General features: G+C 38.5%; 1 protein-coding gene across 4 annotated transcripts in view; it reads right to left on the bottom strand.

Moving 5' to 3' along the window:
• Nucleotides 1-745: 745 nt before the first annotated feature.
• The window catches only part of LOC111513033 (NAD kinase), a 109,044-nt gene continuing 90,085 nt past the window's right edge, over nucleotides 746-19,704 (bottom strand). For all 4 annotated transcript variants that reach the window (XM_074175837.1, XM_074175836.1, XM_074175839.1 and 1 more), the window contains 5 exons: nucleotides 13,362-13,659; nucleotides 8,990-9,157; nucleotides 5,353-5,555; nucleotides 4,720-4,802; nucleotides 746-1,427 (listed from right to left, as the gene is read on the bottom strand). In XM_074175837.1, the coding sequence (XP_074031938.1) occupies nucleotides 1,214-1,427; nucleotides 4,720-4,802; nucleotides 5,353-5,555; nucleotides 8,990-9,157; nucleotides 13,362-13,659 (966 nt within the window). In that variant the 3' untranslated portion in view covers nucleotides 746-1,213. The remainder of the gene's footprint in view (nucleotides 1,428-4,719; nucleotides 4,803-5,352; nucleotides 5,556-8,989; nucleotides 9,158-13,361; nucleotides 13,660-19,704) is intronic.

The raw sequence follows: 19,704 nt of genomic DNA, 5'->3' as shown, positions 1-19,704 counted from the left end.
CCACCTCTACATATACACAAAGTTCCTACGGCGTTTGAAGCAGTTGTAAATGATAAGACTTTTGAATTTCTGGATTATCTGATTGCTAACATGAATTCACAAAAAATAGCAGTACTGACTCCACCCTGTGCGAATTTATTAATGGAGTTTCAGAAGCACAGCTTTTGGGTTGTTCATAGATTCCTCTACAGCATTTGAGTCTGTAAATGATAACATTTCCTTCCAAACATTAGAATCATATGGTGGTATCGCACAGGATAAGTTTTCCTCATACATCAGTGCTAGATATAAGTGGGTGAAATGTAACAATTTCGTTCCAGATTTGTTCCAATAACTTTAGTTTCATTCTAAAAGTATTAAAATAGTTTGGTTTCTTGTGAGGTGGTCGTGGCAATCAGAATTGTTGGTATCTAGTGGTATCTATAACAATGATTATATTCGTGATCTATCAATTGTTTGGAACAATCAGATTCATTTTTCAGATTGGGAAACATCAAAAACCCAAATGAGGAAATGGAACACTATTTCAAATGCTCCCTGAAAAAAAAAACTGTCGAATTGAGGTCGGGTGGATGTGGTGGCCATTCTGCCGGCCTTTTCCTACCAATTCATCAGTTTGGACAATGTTTATAATTTAACCATTATCTCTCCAAACATAGAGTACGTAGGGGATGCTTCACCTTTCTCGAAATTGTGTAAATTCCATCATGAATTTTGTCCATTATCAGGAAAATGATAAAAAATATCAGAGCTTTAAATTATTTAATGAAAATTGCGTTGGCACAGAGACTGGTCCTCTACAACATAAAAAATGTGCCCGTTCATTACACAAAAGTTTAGAGTCGGCATAATCAACTACTCCTAACCTTAAAAATCTAAAAATTGCCTACCTCAACCTAAATGTACAAAAATATATTTTTTTCATAAAATTTCAACTCTCAACAAAAACAAAATATTTCAAGAATTTATCCTGAATATACGACGTTTGTCTCAGAAAAAACTATATTGCGATTGAATTAGTATACAACTTAATGTATGTAAGTATAGTATAAAATACTTCATTGATAAAATGCTGGGGGTTCTTAAACGACTTCCTGAATTAAAAAAAAAGTGTTTTATACAAAAGGTAACTTTGAAGCGAATGAATATAAATACAAAAAAAAGTCTCTAAAAGAGAGTGGTTAACAACAACCGAACATTATGAAGGCAACAACTATGACTTCTCCTCCTTTTCCAATAGATCCCTATCCAAGGAGTCCAATGTGTCGTATGAGCTCGAATGGGTAAGATCTGTCAGTTCGTCGAGATGTTTCTGCTTCTTCCTTACATTCCAGTGCAAACATTCGGCCAAGGAATCAAACCAGTCCGTTATCTGATCCTGGGCACAAATGCTAGGTACGGGGTAAACTGAAGTGGTCACTCTCAAACTGGAATGAAGAAAAAAAGGTTGGTTAGGCTCCTTTTCGAGATGAATGGTGGAAAAAAAAAACGTTAACAATTCATTTTTCTATAAAACAGTATGTATAATTGGCTTCGTAGTAAAGATTTGGAGGGGGAGAAAAAATACAAACAATGTATGCACTACAAAAAAAGTCTGACAGATAAATACGCTGCCTGTTCAGTAAATAAGGTGAATTTTCATTTTTCCCGAAAAGTAATCATTTATTCATCAACTTCTCTTTTGTCCCCTTCAAAGTACTCGCAGCGTTTTTTCCAATCCACGAAGCACCGATATGCACTCTTTGGTATGTCCTTGAATTTTCTTAGCAATTCGGTTTTTATATCCTCAATAGTCACAAAAAACACCGTCCAATCATGGGTCTCTTCAATTTTGGGAACAGTAAAAAGTCGCAGGGGCGAAATCTGGTGAATCCGGTGGCTGACGCATGATTACGGTGTTGTTTTTGTCCGAAAAATTACGAACAAGCAATAACGAGTGAGCAGCTGCATTATAGTGTTGCAAAAGCAATGAATTTTTTTTCCACAATATCGGAAGTTTTCTATTGTTTCTCGCAAGCGGTGCATAACTTCAAGATAATACTCATTATTGACCGTACAACCATGTGACAAAAACTCCTGATGCACTACGTCACGGTAATCTATATTTGATCGAACTTGGCGTGCTTTTTTGGTCTTGACTCTCCTGGTTAACAGTAAAATAATTATATATCAGACATATACTTATCAAATCCACAGTTTACAGACATTTAACTGTTAAAATCATTCAGGAATTCTTCGCAACTGTAGTAACATTTGTCTAGTAAGAGTTTTTTACTGCTCCTGTAGAATAACTTGTCTGTTTAGTTTGCGTAATAGCAGACGCCAGAGCATTGTAAAGGCTGATTGCATTATATAGTGGTGATTCTTTAAATTTGGAGGTTTTGTGTATAGGCACCTTTAATAAATTTCCATTACACGTTGGATATTCATGACATGATGAGGTATCTTCAAGCAGTAACTCGTTTTTTCTGGAGTAGTTCACACATTGATATATGTATATGCAGGGAGCTGACAGAAACCTTTCTCTAATGAATCCTGGCCTACTCTCTAAGTAGTTCATGTCAAATATCAGTCTCGCTAGTATGTCTCACTAATTTGTGTGTAGCAGCATTATTTTATGTGAAATTTTCTTCAAGTCACTTCAAATTTACTTAGTGCAGAACTATCTTCAATCTCTTCAGATAACTCATTGAGAATACTAATTTCCATTGTCTCTGAAGAATTGCAGTTTATTTTTGGCTCCGAAAATGAAATGTGTGTCCATACATATTCACACTAACCTCAAATATGTATAAAGAGATAAAAGGCATAATTTTAAATGCCAAAATTAGATTTCTTCAAGTATGTAACTTTCGATGTGAGCAATACTTATGATTATTATGTGAAAGACTTCAAAGAAGAGTTGCCTTCTGTATATACAGGAATCTATATAAATCGAATATGTGCTTAACAGCTATGTCTTTTCAAGAAACTTACTAACAACTTACTAACAACAATTAATTCATATCTTAATAACAATAAACTTTAACTTAATATAAATGAAACTAAAGCAATGATTTCAATAAATGGTGAAAACATCACATTTGCAAACGAGATTAAGTATTTGGGTTTTCATGCTAGTTAACTAATACTCTTTCTTTCAATGCCCATTTCAATTATATTCACAGAAAAATTTCGAAAAAGATATATTTCTTTACTAGAGTCTCATCTGAGCTATCTTTATATTCCAGATTAACGGTTTATAATACACTTATTCAACCTCACTTTGATTTCAATGGGAGTATATTATATTTCTTTGATGCTAACAAAATTTCAAGTCTACAGAAATTGCAGAATAGAGGAATGCGTATAATCTTAAGCTGTAACGGATATAAAAATATTATTTTCATATTGGACTCATTAAAATGATTATCAGTGTCATTATTATTATGATTATACTTGACATCTATGACTTTCATCTTTCTAAATGAAATCTTACTAAGTTAATGAAATAATTAAATAAGGGTTAGCAAACCCGTGGGTTGGGCTACCTATCGGGCGCGTCCCCAGGCAGCAGATAGGGGAACGGCCAAGGGACTGGGGACCCTGTCCGGTAAGCCAATATGTGGCCTTACAGACGGGATCGCCGGGCTCCTAGTTAGTGGCAGAAATAAATAGGGTGGAACTAAAACTCCCTGAAAGCCTTTTCGAAAAATGCCACCGTGGACCAGCCTACCCAAGCTAAGGTGTAAGGAATCGTGCAGATAGCTGAATGGCCGCTGGGTGATAAGCGGTTACGAACGATCCCCTTGGGGAACCGGGCGAAACCTCATTGTAATCAGCCTTCCTCTGGTAATGCTCTGGGCAAACGTGACCAACTCTTCCCTTGCTACTCGTGGGAACACACATATGTGAAACAAACAAACAGACCCAACAAAAGCAATCCCGAGGCTGGTCAAAAGTGCTCACCTCAATTTAAGGCGGTGGCTGGGGATGAACAGAAATGTCCACCCCAATCTACCGCTCGGAATGAGGCTGGACATAGCAGATCACCTCGTGATGTAATACAAAGGCATTTAATGAAGGCAAGGCCGCCGTGAGATACCTCAAGGTTGCCAAAGAGAGTGTGTGTTTGGCGAGTCTTGGCCTACACTTGCCGAAATGAAGCAGATGTTTCCTAGTGACGTGTCCCCTTCCTGGAAAGGAAAGGATGGACGATGACTTAGGAGGACAACTCCTCGGGAGGATGTACAATGGGTCACATGTGGCCTAAGTGCGTGGGCTTACACTCACCCTCCCTACTATATACATACAAACAAGGGTTTGCAAAAATACAGTGAACTACCTAATCACATAAGGGATGTGAAAATAATTATTGTTATTATGCATATTAGATCTAATCTCTAATATTTGATCCAATATTATCATTATGTTTACGGATCTATATACATGTTAATAATATCTTCTTTTGTTATTGATTTTTTTTCTTTTTCAATTGTATGTATATCAAGATAAGTTTCCTATTCAATAAAGATTCATTCGTTCATATTTATCTTAACCTTTGAAAGTTTACATTCTTCAATAAAATTCTTATTTAATTTCAAAAAAGCATTTAGTGAATATGTTCAGAATTTCATTTTCCATCATTAAATGAAACAACACTAGATATATGAAGCAAAGTAATTAGACAAAGAAGAGAAAGTTCAACTGAAGTTCAAGATATAGGAATAAGGTGTATACCTGTCTCCATGCGCCAGTTCTTGTCGATTCCTTCCATCGAAAGATACCCAAGAGGTATTTCTACTATCTGGGGAAACTGATATCTGTAACAAAAACTGAAGTCAGATCTTTCAATAGACTACACATATAAATCTAATCTGAATGTGTAATGAATAGATAACTGAACAAATGAAAATAATGAACCCACCGATGATATCGTTCGTTTTTTAAAAAAGAAAGACTTTGACGTCGCTTACAGAATAAATTTATTGAACAGTCAAGATAAATATTTAGTGTTGGATAGATCAGAAGTATACAAGTTAACTTGTGGTTCTTGCCCGAAACTTCATATTGGCCAAACGGGAACAACCTTTTCTAAAGAATAAAAGAACATATGACGAGATTCTTGATTGTGAAGACCAATTCAACATTTGTAAACCATCTTCTGGCAGAGGGGCATGACACATTACATATGGAAGAGAAAGGTTCGAAACTCAATCTCTTGGAGTGGTTGGAAATTATTAAATTCAGGAATTCCAAGAAGTTACTGAATGACCAAAAAGAATTGAATTCTTCCCCTCTATTAAATCTGTTTTCTTATTATCTGAAATTCAATAGAGAAATAAAAATTTGTGCAACAGTCAGTCAACTCACCTTCAGTTCGACACCAGCTGGCACGACGATAGGCCGGAAACTCAAAGAATGAGGACAGATGGGAGTCACCATAATGGCAGGGACACTGGGATGAATCATAGAAGCTCCGGCCGCGACCGCGTATGCGGTACTGCCAGTTGGAGTACTCACAATGAGGCCATCTCCTTGGACAGAGGTAATGTGTTTGCCATCCAGGTAGAGATCTGAAAATACAGAACTGGATAAATCATCATTTCTTTGTTTTGGTCAAGTGTACCCAAGGAATTCTCAAACTAATGATTTAATCAAAACTAGTGTCCAAAGACAAAGCATTCGTGATCTAACACCAGGCAGCACTGTTTTGACCTCCCATCAGTGACGCTAGGTTGTTGGAGTCGACTATCACTAAGGACAAGCCTGAATGAAAAAAAGGCGATAACAACTCCCCTCACGAAGAGGCCATTCGTGGTTCTGCCTAGCACCATAAATGAGAACCGTGGCAGGTCGTAATAACGCCGTCTCATGTTGGACACGAATGCTTTGTTTTTGGGTTCTAGTTTCAACAGGTTGCCTTCCAGTGAAAGCTGCAGTGACTAATCTCGTCAGCGGTTGATGTCAAAGCCTGGCTTTCCAACAGACTGCCTTTGCAAACCTCGTTTATATTTGATATTCTTAGATTGTCCTATAGATGGCGTCGTCGTAAATGGAGATGTCACCGGCTCTACTTACTCAAGTTTGTCCTTTTAGGACAAACTGCCACATTAGAGTTATTTCAGATAAATTAAAAATGCATCCTTAATCACATAAAAGATAATATTTCATTCGAAGTCTGCGAAATGAAACAAAACGTAAACATCGAAATTAGTCCCACTTTCACTGTCTTTCACCATTTTCACCGTCTCCGCCAATCAACGGGTAGAACAGGGATATAAATTGATTCCAAGTTTCGAAAGGAAAGAACACGGAAACTCAGGATAATTGGTTGGAAAGGAAAGCTATAGATTATGCTGTAGACGACCGCCCCCCGATATAGAAGGCCTCGACACTCAAGAGAGTCCTCCGTTAACGGGTGAATAGCGTTTTCAACAAATACTCCAGTCAGGAAGGGGTGCTGGACGGTAATCATCGGGTAGGGGAACTATGCTCCATCCTGAATGAACTAAAGAAGGTAATCGGCAGGAAAAGAATTCGTTGTTCACCAGTTTATCTGTTAATTTACGATAGACAGGCGAAGCTCTCTGACTTACAGAGACAGGCTTGTCTGGCCATCAGTGGTCCCATCAGTACCACACCGTCAGCGGCCATAAGCGTTTATTCACCCTGGAAGTCACAGCATTCTGGAAATGGCCTCTGACACTATGTCTCCAACTGTCAACTACAAACTGCCTTATAAAGTAGAGAGTAGAGAAAGTAGAGAGGAGTGGAGAGTAGAGAAAGTAGAGAGGACTGGATCCTGCGGGAGAAGGAAATGTTGAGAGCAGATAGTTGTTGGTTCACAGATGGATCAAAAACACCTTCCGATACCAGTGCAGGTGTTTTCACTCGGAGACCCAGGACAGAGATATCAACCTCCCTAGGAGCCTATGCGACTGTATTTCAAGTGGAAATTTACGCTATTGAATTGTGTGGGAAGAGATTGGAAACATCCAACCTCATACACAAGTCAATAGGCGTTGGAAGCTTTTGGCTCCTACCGAGCAACGTCTAAATTAGTAGGTAATAGCCAAAAACGAATCTCCTCGATATGAAAACATAACAGATTGTCCCTGGTCTGGATTCCTAGCCATTCTGGCCTGGAAAGCAATAAGGCTGCTGACTCCTTTGCAAAGGAGGATGCTGCAAGCAGCTTCATCGGACCAGAACCTGTCATTGGCATCGCTTTAGGCTTTGCCAAACAAAGATTGAACACCTGGATGGCAAGAAGATTTATGGACTTCTCGGCACAATCCTTCAGGATTCTTCCAAGCTTGATACCAAACAGTTGTTGGACTACACTAGGGATGAACTACGATGTCTAACAGGCCTTCTTACAGGTCACTGTCATTTGAATCGTCATATGCAAGAGACTCGGACTGTCGGAAGACAGTGTGTGTCGTCTATGTGCCTGCCCCGCTGGTTGGGGACCGAATCAGGTTTTTAGAGTTCGGTAGAGCCGTACTCTTACTATCTGACCTTAAAGACCACCTACCATACAAACTAATCGCCTTCGTTAAGAAGCTGGGTTTATTTGGTCGAGTGTGAATAGGAGTGACCCACAATAAACCCCTGCGGGTTGCGGAGGAGGGTCGAATAGACCCACTCACTTTGAACCTAACCTAACCTAACCTAGGATAGTGGAGCCAAAGTTCGTTTTGTTTTTGGAACTTTCATTTTCAGCAAACAAATACATATCTCTGTATATGAAGGAGAACAATAGAGTATCCATTTAAAACTGGCATATTATTGTAATTCGAGATACCCACAGTCAGATCTGGAACTAATTGGACGGATTTGGTTGTGTAGAGGAGCAACCAAATATAGAAAGAATTTGATACAACTTGAGATAATGCATTATCACCCTAAGAGGTAAATGGAAGGAAGCTCTATATTGGCCCATTCTGTATTAGGGCAGAATTTGCGTCACATGGAGGCCTAACACTAGGAATCAACCATTGCATCTGAGCACTGCGGCTGAAAACGCGTCTTCCAACTTCAAAAGTTGATCACAGGTTTCGCAAGATAAAGCGTTAGGCAGGTAACTTTTGCGTATTTTGTAGGGAATGATGAAAATTCCATTAATATTGTAAATTGATCTAGCTAGGGGATCGATTCCTAGGGGATCAATTCCGAGGGGATTAACTTCAACGAGTGTTTGACGTTATATAGGACAGCCTTTCCCACTGAGAGTTAATGAACACCGTCGGAAGATGGATAGTGGTCTCAATAGTTGAGAAATTAGTGTTATGTATCACTCATTAGTTGCAATGCATTCATAGTTCACCCTAACATCACTGATGATGTTTATGGCAAGTCAAAACAGCACTATATAGTTGGCTCACGACTGCTTTGGTTTGAGGCTCTAGTTTCATCTGTCATCCCACTGTCTTTGTGGAAATCCCATGTGAGATCACCTAAAAACTTTACTCCTAGTATATTTCCACAGATTTCTTCTCACAAAAAGGACGAGAAAAATATTTCCACAATCTCAGAACATGAAAATAATAGAATACCATACTAATAAATTATACACAAGACGCCACCCATTGATAGGAAGCCGAAGTTCTACTGTACATAATTCTTCATGTTCAATAAACAAGACAAACATTTCTAGGTTACATTTAGGCAAATTCATAACATAATTTCGACATTATAACATCATTGTTGGTTTCCATCTTCAATAAATATCATTTATCAACAGTTCTAAGGACATATTCATATGCTGTTCTTTAAAGGAACTGGGGTGTGACAGAACCTGTTACCAACTTTACCAAAGAACTTTCTCTCTCGGCTGAATTTTTGGAACAGATTTTCAATAACAGTCAACTTGAGAAGAGATCTAAGTAAAAACATGATACAATCGATTTGAATTGCTTCACATTGATTCAATGAGAGAGAAAATATACACATAATTTCTCCAAACCAAAAAAATGAATATCGTAAACAGATTTCAAATACCAACCTATATTCGATAAATATGGAGACGGTCCTCTATCGATAACGACTTCATTAAGAACCAATACATTCGTAGGAACGTCAGCGATTTTCGACTTGTCGCACGACTTGCCCGTGTCGGTCTTCTTCATTACTATACACCTCAGACGACTCCTCAAAGTTAATGCGGCGTGACCTGAAACCAATAATTCATATCAGTCCATCCAAGCATGAAATGACTCTGTAGCTTTATCACAGAGACCTTGATCATTATGGAAATGCAAACTGGAAACTAATAGTAAGGGAACCATTACAATAGGTAATAACGTTTTTTGTGTGTACTTAGCGCTAATGGAAAAATAATGATAATAAATTCTAGGTACCAGTCGAGATGATGGTAAAAGACGAAATGGAATGTCTCTGATACCATGAAAATATGGTAAATCAGTGGTATGGGACTTCACTTGCGTTGACACGATCGCGGCTTCCCGTCTAGCCGAAAGTTCGAAGTCTGCTGGAACCGCAGCATTGGCTAGCGAAAAATTGAAACGAAAAAAATACCAAAATCCTGGTAACAACTATCTGTTCCGGCCAGTAGCGGGAGAAACTTTTGGTATTTATGATCCAGAGTCTCTGTTATTCGTTCATGAACTCGGAAGGAGAATAGGCCAAGCAACGAAAGATTACCTTTCTTCCTCATTTTTGATTGAAAGAATTAGTATTGCAATTCGAAGTGGTGATTTTGCTTCGGTCCTTGGAACTATTCCTCCTTCACATAATTTTCCTCTCTTCGAAACAAGCCGAGATATGTATATATTCATCAGTCTCCTATCAAGATTGTTAATCCGCAAGTGGTTGATCCACCTTCTTCTTTTTCAGTGCGGTTAATAGACTTAGGTCATTCTTGCCCCCCAAATATGAGTTGCAGTCCTCGTGGTTCTGGTTCCCTTTCAGTGGAAGAGCTTCATGAAGCAAAAGCCGAATCGATCCCTCTACGAAAACCTTCATCACTTGGAAGGATCGATTGCAGCTTGAGAAATGGTTCTGATGCAGATTCTGTGAAACATGTTCTTCCTTACGAATCAGTAGACAGTTGTCCTCAAAATCTTGCAAAGGAAATTGGATTAGATGATTTAGGAAACACTTGCTACATTATGATAGCGTTTTACAAGTGTTGTTCATGACGAAGAATTTCAAGAACGAGGTTTTATCGATGAATGAGAACGATAATGTTTCCTACTTATTCACCAAACTCAAACAATTGTTCATGTAGTTTCGTAAGTATATATCATCTTTCCCACCAACCGATTTCCTGGAGTCTTTGAAGTCCACTAGATACTCGTTAAGACAAGTGGATTGTTCCGAATTCTTGGGATTCTTGTTGAGTATTCTTCGTGACCAAAAAAATAGCAGAATCAACCGCTCTGGATTGAATGATTCCTTACAGTCTATCTCATCTTGTGTTTGTGAATCTTTTACTGGAAAAATCCTCAGTTGTTTACTTTGTAGTAAATGTTCAAGAGGTAGCAAAAAGTAGCAAAACTAGTCCGTGCAAAGCTTATTGTTGAATCAACTGAAAATGAAACTTTTAACGATTGATGATCGACTGCATTGCCAAAAATGCACCAAACTAACTATTACAAGAAAACAAGTATAGCTGAGGCACCAGTTAATCTGATAATAATACTGATGATCTTCAAACATGACTCAACCTGTGACGGAAGCACCAAACTCTTAACGAAGGTTCGAAATAGATGACCACTATTATAATCCACTATTATAATCCACTATTATAATCTTCATACAGTCATTGTTCACTGTGATTGAATATCGTCATTATTACGCATTGGTCAAAACGGACTGGTTTAAGTTTGACGATAATCGTGTCACTAAGTGTTCTGGCGATGTCTTGAATTCATTGGAACCTCTGGAGACACCCTACATTTTGTTTTATGAAAGAGAGGACATTGGGAGATCAATGGGACAAGATGAGATGTGGTGCTGCAGGTTATTCTGGGTTTTCCTGCAGCTGAAAAAGCAAATGCGCCACTGGAATCAATCAAGTCGCCCCGGAGCGCCAATTAATTTTTGTTGTTGTTTCATAATTTAATGATTTGTATTACTTTCCCAAAATATTAATAATTCACACGTTACACTTAAATTCTAGTATAAGATTTTATTCACGATCATTGGAAAATACTCATTGCAAGTTTCAAATATTTATTCTAAATCCTCTGATTCCGAATTAGGTATTTCTCAACGAGTTTCGTCTCTGATATGGTGATGGAAGGCCGTGCCGATAACGACCGTCCACAAAGAAGGTACACGGACGCCATTGTTGGAGATGGAAATCAGTTTGTGTTGTGATTATCCGCCGCCATAGAACGTGCCACCATTAAAATAATTTTTCATGTAAGTGTTTTTATAAGAAATGGCACTCTCATCCACGCCAGTTGGAGATAGGGGTGGACCGGATGTCCACGTGGAAGTGCTCAAGTGGATTTATATAACACCTACCCCCATTCACGCCGGTTAAAGGCCGGGGTGGACCAGATGTCCACGTGGGAATAGGATTGTACCAATTATACGAAAGATATGTGTGAAAAGTCAGAAAGCCTCCCGAACAGGCGACTTTATAAAAATTTTCAAGTGTTTTTATAATTGAAAAAGTTCGACAAGGGGTGGCAGCATTGCTTCGAGCAACACCGCTGCTCCCACCGACGAAGCTCCTGTCAATTTTTATAGGAGGAGGATGGACAAATGCACCCGACTGGGAAGCAACGTCCAATAAATCTGGAGAGAGAGAGAGGTATTTCTCAACTACCTATCTATTATTTTGTTGAGTTTTTATTGTGACGTATTTAGCAAAATGTTATAAATAGAGCTTGATTTTGCTCCATAGCTACTTGACTACATTTTTGACACCAATAAACACATTTTTTCCAGACTGGATCAGCAGATTATGAATGAAAACTGTTATCCCACAGCAATGAAGGGTACATACGATCCAAACGTTCAATATAAAACCAAAATAAATCAACCCTTCTCAAGATTGTCAATGGGACAAGACAATCCACATTATACGGGGATAAAATTCTACAAAAAAATATGTTAGCTGGAAAATTTCGAGCATGAACCGTGAACAATTCAAACAAAATTTGAAGAGAATATTAAGTTAAGTAAGTTAGTACTCAATACAAGAGTTTCTGAATGAAAAAGTTAGAATTTCAATTATTTTCTTTCAATCACACTTTTTACATCTCCCTAATGTCGAACTATTTACTACTCTGTTAAAAAATTAAGTTGAATTTCATTTTTCTCAAAAAATACTTATTTATTCATCATTTTCCTTTTTGTCCCCTTCAAAGTTCCATTTGAGGGAACTAGAGCAAACGAAAGATAAATAAAGGGGCAAGACAAGGAGACAATAGAATATAGAACAATAAGAACAGGAGTGGACAATTAATAGGCTAGGCAGATGACTTAATGATTCTTGCAAAGAGAAGAGACAATGAAAAATATGTTGAAAGAAGTAAGTACAAAAGAAAACAAATTGGACCTGGTGATAAACAAACAGAAAACAGTTGGGAAAGGACAGACAAAAAACAAGATTGGGGAGCACTCTTCCGAAGAGGTGGAGATATTTAAATATCTTAGGGTCACAATAACAAAAGATGGAAGTATGGAAATGGCAAATAGGAAACTACTGAAAAATAAGGAAATCTCAAGTAACACTGAAATGAAGACCATCAATAATGTACGCAGCAGAAACAATGTCAATGACTAAGAAAGGTGAAGAAGATATAGTCTTAGAAATCAAGAAACGAAGAGCCAGATGGCAGGGACACAAATGGAGAATGAAAAAAGATAATGAAATGAGAATGATGACGAATTGAAAACCAGCAGGGAGCAAAAGAAGAGGAAGACCTAGATCAAGCTGGTTAAAAGAGGTGAAAGAAGACCTGTTGAGTTGAAAAGTTGAGAGAAATAGCAAGAAATATAACAAAACGGAGGAAGATATGTGTATCCAAGACAATCATAGACAATAGAGGATATAGAAAGCTTTAACAGCGATAAGCCATATCTGAATCTAAATGAATTAAGTGGAATAACATTACTTGAATATACAAATAAATTAAATTGAGTTTGTTGGCTGAATGAATGAAAAGACAAGAAAACTCAAAAAACAATGCGGGGAGTCAAAAAACTCATCGGATATATAATCTTATCATTGTTACAGATCTTTGAGTCAATATTGAAATTGAGCTAACTTTGTTTGATCTTATTCGAATTCACTAATAACTCGACAAAATTTCTATTTTGGTGGTGACTTTTCCGGCAAAATTTGTCAAGCCAATTAAACGGTAACATTCTTGATCATCATTATCATCGACACTCACCTTCCAAAACGTTATTCACTTGGTCCTGGAAATTGTCGAACTGGAACGGCGTCAAGAAGCCCAGAGAACCCAAATGGAAAGCCATCACAGGCGGTACGGATTGTTGGAAAAGTTGACTGGCGTATAGCAGGGTTCCGTCACCTCCCAGGCAGATTATAAAGTCTATTTTGTCGGTTAAATCGTCCTTGCCGTCCCGAAAAGTCATCAAGGAGTCTTTGATTTTGGTGAAGGATTTGTACTGGTCTAGGTTTGTGTCATCCATTACGGTGGATTCGACGAAGACCACCATACGTTTTTCCTAAAAAACAAGAACTATTGAATCGTGCATGAGCATGATAGCGAAGAAGAAAAGGTAAAAAAAATACGCTTATAGCACTGGAAGTCACAGCATTCTGGAAATGACCTACAACTGTTAACTACGAACTGCCTTATAAGGTACTGCTCCCGAGTAGAGAGAACTGGATCCTCAGGGAGAAGGAAATATTAGGAGCAGACAGTTGTTGGTTCACAGATGGATCAAAAAGACCTTCAGGTTCCGGAGCAGGTGCTTTCAGTCGCAGAACCAGCCCAGAGATATCAACCTGCCTAGGAACCTCTGCAACTGTATTTCAAACGGAAATATATGGTACTGAATTGTGTGCAGAGAGATTGGAAGAATCCAATCTCATACATGAGTCAATATAGATATTCTCGGACAGTCAAGCGTTGGAAGCTCTTGGCTCCTACCGAACAACATCTAAATTGGTAGCAAATTGCCAAAAATGACTGTCCTCGATCGGAAGACTTGACAGATTGTCTCTGGTCTGGATTCCTGGCCATACTGGCCTGGAAGGCAATGAGGATGCTGACTCCCTTGCAAAGGAGGGGTATGCAAGCAGCTTCATCGGACCAGAACCTGTCATTCTGGCACAATCTTCCAGGATTGGCTCACTCCAAGGCGTTTATTCATCTTTAGGATCTTGATACCAAACAGTTGTTGGACTACAGTAGAGGTGAACCACGATGTCTAACAGGCCTTCTTACAGGTCACTGTCATTTGAATCATCATATGTAGAGACTCGATGATGATGATGATGAAACAGCAGAGCACATACTTTGTGCCTGCCCCGCTGGGGACCGAACCAGGTTTTTAGAGTTCGGCAGAGCCGTACTCTTACCATCTGACCTGAAAGACCACTCACCATACAAACTAATCGGCTTCGTTAAGAAGCTGGGTTTATTTGGTCGAGTGTGAATAGGTGTGAGCCACAATAAACCCTTGCGGGTTGCGGTGGAGGGTCGAATAGACCCTCCTCACTTTGGATCTAACTTAACCTAACCTATAACAGCAAAAATGAATTAGTGAATTGAAGGTTTTTGTTTAATGATAGAGAAGTAGAAAGCCAAGAAGATTTTTTCTAAAAAACTAATCTCTCCCAAAGAAATATACGAGGGTGGTATGAAAAGTTTTCCATCTCAACATGAAGATAGCAGTACTCGTAAATAAAAGCTAGTGCTATCACTGAATATTTGTTTTTGAAAGACAATACGTCTACGCAAATCGAAGATGAGTTGAATTATGTGTAAGGGGACTCTGCACCATCATTTATCACAGTGAAATTTTGGGCTGCTGAATTTAAAGGTGATCGTAAGAGCTTGGGAGACGGTGAACGTACGAGACGTCCAAAAACTGCAACTACCGACGAAAAAATCCCCAAAGTTCACCAAATGGTGATAGATAACCGCCGAATTGAAGCGAGCAGAGGTTATGAATATGTCGAAATATCGTGTTTGTCACATATTGAATCAACATTTAGGCATGAGAAAGCTATCCGCGCGTTGGGTGCCGCGCTTGTTCACGTTAGACCAGAAACGTATTCGAATAAACATTTCCAACGCTCTGTTGGCGCGGTTTAAGCGCAATACATCCGAGTTTTGACGCCGATTTATTACTGTAGATGAAACTTGGATATACCATAATACGCCCGAAACAAAAACAAACAGTCCAAACAGTGGACTATAAAGGGGTAACCGGCTTCAAAAATAGCAAAAACTGTTTTTTCGCCTAGGAAGGTGATGGCGACTATTTTTTAGGATAGTCATGTAGTTATTTCAATCGATCTTCCAAAAAAGGAAGAACCATTACTTGACAAGCTGAAGGCAGAACTTGCGGGAAAACGGCCACATTTGCAGAAAAAGAAATCTTTGTCAGGTTTTAAACTTTTCAGACAACCCTCGTACACCTTTCAATTTATTTGCCTTCGACTTTCTGATAATGAACATGTATTTCATTCATTTCGGAATTTTTCTGGGGTCATTGCAGGAGTTATACTATCTGTATCTGTAGAGTGGGGAGGGTGAGTCCACAGCACTTAGGTCACATGTGATCCATTGTACATCCTCCCGAGGAGTTGTCTTTCTAAGTCATCGCCCATCCTGTCCTTTCCAGGAAGGTGGACAGGTCACTAGGAGACATCTCCTTTATATCGGCAGGTGTAGGCCAAGACTCGCCGAACACACATTCTCTTATTGACGATAACTACGGACATTCGCATTGGATATGCCTGAAAATTCCATCTTCCTGTTCATACATCCTGCATAGAGGTGCGCCCACTAACCCCATAATATGGAGGTTTTTCCTTAGTTGACAGTAGCCAGTCAGAAATCCTAATGTTAAGCGTAGGTTTTTCCAGGTCATCGCCAGATATTTCTTCGGCGCTAGCTTCCCAGGGTCGCCCAGGATGATCCTGACAAGACCGCATCCTTTGATTCCATCCCATCTCTTTACGGATTGAGCATGGGTGTTAAGTTTGGCTAGTTCCACAATTATCGAAGTCATCAGGCCGTAGGTGTCACTGGGTCCTAAAATTCTTAGTCCATCCGCTTTCTTGGCTAAATAGTCGGCAATGCGATTACCTTTACTCCTGTCGTGCCCTTTAACCCACTCTAGGAAAGAGTTATTGTCTATCAAGGTGAGTTATACTATATGTAGGAACAATATTTTCAGAAGACAATTCAACTGGGTCTTTGAATCTGGATATGCTGCAAAATCGTATCAGGTTGATGAAGTAGTTCCGACCCAACGAGTTTTAAACTCAGCAAAGTGGGATAACTTCTTATTATGACAGAACGGCCGTGGAATGCATGAAAATTGTTCGGAACTGTTGGGACACTACTTTTTTATGAATCGAAGAGGTTTTTGTATGAAAGTGTATAATCATAAAATTATAGAAAACACTTTCGACTTTCTTCATCATCAGTGCTCACTTGTCAGGCTACAGGAAGTATCAAAATAAGTACATAGCACATTTGTAATATTTGACTTATATAGGCTGATAGCCAAGAAAATACATTTTTGGACTGAAGCCATGTGGTTCAGCCAAAGTATTTTATGAAACCACATGGATTCAATCCAAAAATGTATTCTCTTGGCTATCACCCTATTTTGTTTTATACAGTGCTAGTCAAAAGTCCCCTCCCCCCCCTCGTATCTTTTGAACGAGTATACTTATAATAATGAAATTTGGAGTGTGGAAATAAACGGATGTAGGCTTCTTAACTGGTCATAACAGGTGACGCAATAGTCATAAATGACGTCACAAGGCCACTGTGACCAAAAATTTTAAATGGGACCCTATGGCAAGTGACAGCTCGTTTGAAAGGTATTGAAAATACCTATTCAGTCATACCAATTTTGTTTGGGTTTCGGCTGATTTTGATTGATAAATTGAAGAAATACGAAAATTATAGTTTCGCATTTAATTAATGAAGATTTAAGAACCAGTTCTTATAATAAGTGTTCAAAATGTGCTCCATCTACTTCCTGGCAGTAATGCATCCTATTGCTAAACTCTTGTCGTACTCGTCCCAGTGTGTCAGCGGAAATTGCCCTACATTCTTCAACAATTCGTTGTTTCAGAATGGCAATACTGTCAGGTGCTGTAGCGTAAACCTTAGATTTCAAGTACCCCCATAGAAAAAAATCTAATGGTGTAAGGTCCGGTGACCGAGCTGGCCATTCGATCGAACCTCGTCGTCCAATCCATCTACCACGATATTCTTCATCTAGGTAACGTCTTACTGCACCGTAGTAGTGTGCAGGAGCACCATCTTGTTGAAACGTTATTTCCAAGTTGTCGAATTCATCTGGATTATCTTCTAGAATTTCAAGAATTAACGCCTCAATATCAGTTTGTAACATCTCCAGATACAATTCACCGGTTAAGTTAGCATTGAGAAAAAGAGGCCCAACTATGTGGTTTCCCAAAATACCTGCCCAAACATTTACTTTTTCTGGAAATTGAGTATGTTTTTCACGAAAGATGTGAGGATTTGTGTCACTCCAATACCTCACATTTTGAGTGTTAACATTTTCATTGAGAAAGAAAGTACTTTCGTCACTAAAACAAATTGTCTGTATGTAGCCTGGTTGTTGGTTCATTTTATCGGACATAGTTTCACAGAATTCTAGTCTTCGGTCGGGGTCATCATCTGAAAGTTGGTGCACCATTTTTAATTTGTATGGATGAAATTTGTTTTTAGCCAACACCCTATGTACTGTCCTTTGACTGACTTCACAGATAGATGCAACTTGGGCTGTGGAAGAAGTAGGGTTCACTACCATTTCTCCAAGTATGTCAATTTTTTTGTCATCACTAATTGTTGGTCGACCAGATCGTTTGGCATCTTGAACACTACCTGATGCTTCAAACTTCCGAAGAAGCTCCCTCAAATAAACCCTCGATATAGGGCGATCGGGGTACCACTCATTAAACAGTCGTTCCGCTGCATGGAAATTGTTTCTACATTCACCAATTATTAAGATAGCTGCTACTTTGTCGGCTACAGTACGTACCATTTTGCCTATGTAAACACTTAAACGTCTCGTTAAACAATAGCTTAGGTAAATTTTCAAGGTATAAACACTTTTGACAAGTAGATAATTCAAACACGTCAACCTTTTTGACAATGAACCAGAGGCGTACTTTAAAATCTTTATTAATTAAATGCCAAACAATAATTTTCGTATTTCTTCAATTTATCAATCAAAATCAGCCGAAACCCAAACAAAATTGGTATGACTGAATAGGTATTTTCAATACCTTTCAAACGAGCTGTCACTTGCCATAGGGTCCCATTTAAAATTTTTGGTCACAGTGGCCTTGTGACGTCATTTATGACTATTGCGTCACCTGTTATGACCAGTTAAGAAGCCTACATCCGTTTATTTCCACCCTCCAAATTTCATTATTATAAGTATACCCGTTCCAAAGATACGAGGGGGGGAGGGGACTTTTGACTAGCACTGTATAAGTCAACAAATATTACAAATGTGCTATGTACTTATTTTAATACTTCCTGTAGCCTGACAAGTGAGCACTGATGATGACAAAAGTCGAAAGCGCTTTGCTATAATTTTATGATTATACACTTTCAAGTATATTCAGCTTTCCAAATCTATAACTACGTTTTTAGATGCTTTCAAGAGTCTGGAAGCAGTGTATTATATGAACCGATGAATAGGAAGACGTGCCCCTTTGAATGGCCTGCTAGATCACCTGATATGACGTTTTGAGCTTTTTGTAGGAATTCGTGAAATTGAAAGTAAACGTTATACAATTCAAGTTCACTCTCCAGAAATGAATGTCTCATTATATGAAGGCTATTTCCGGGTTTTCTGGCCAAGGTGTGCAGGTTTTATGCCTGACGTTTCGTCTACTGCTGCGGTAGACATTTTCAAAAGCGATGTGGTAACGATCGCAATAATCGAGCTGGTGCTCTGGTTCTTGTTCCTGTTGTATCCAACGCATTAACTACTTTTTCCGTACTGGACGGAAATAGTAGTTAGGAGTTTGGAAATAGTAGTTATCTACGGCCGTGAAAGTGTATATTATTCGATACTTAATTATAGTTAGGAAGTGAATGGTGAATATTTTGATCATTTAAAGGGATGAACAGAAGTGGCTTTCGAATACATTTTTTATTGAAATTATGATAGTCCGGTCATTATACAATATTGAATTAACGAAAATTGCGACAGAGCTAAATTTTGGTGAAGACCTTCATTTTACCATAAAAAATAAAAAAATTGAAGGTCCCAATCTGTCCCATGAGCGCCTCAAAAGTTATTCGAGGTCAAAGGTCAAAATTTCAGGATTTTTGATTTTTTCTCGAAAACCGTAAGTTTTATCAAAAAAATACCAAAGATCAAAGTTGTAGATCTGAAAATTCTCTACAAAATGGTTTTTATGATTTTTTTCTGTAAGTATCACCGTTCCTGAGATATCGCAATTGTAAAAGTCACGTTCTATGTAATATGCACATTAGCCACGTATATACACACTCAGTTCTTAAGCAAGTAAAA

Source organism: Leptinotarsa decemlineata, unplaced genomic scaffold, assembly GCF_025532065.1.
Source record: "Leptinotarsa decemlineata unplaced genomic scaffold, Ldec_3_MD MMD2_tig00001393_RagTag_RagTag, whole genome shotgun sequence".
Taxonomy (NCBI): Eukaryota; Metazoa; Arthropoda; class Insecta; order Coleoptera; family Chrysomelidae; genus Leptinotarsa; species Leptinotarsa decemlineata.
This window is presented reverse-complemented; position numbering and strand designations above follow the sequence as displayed.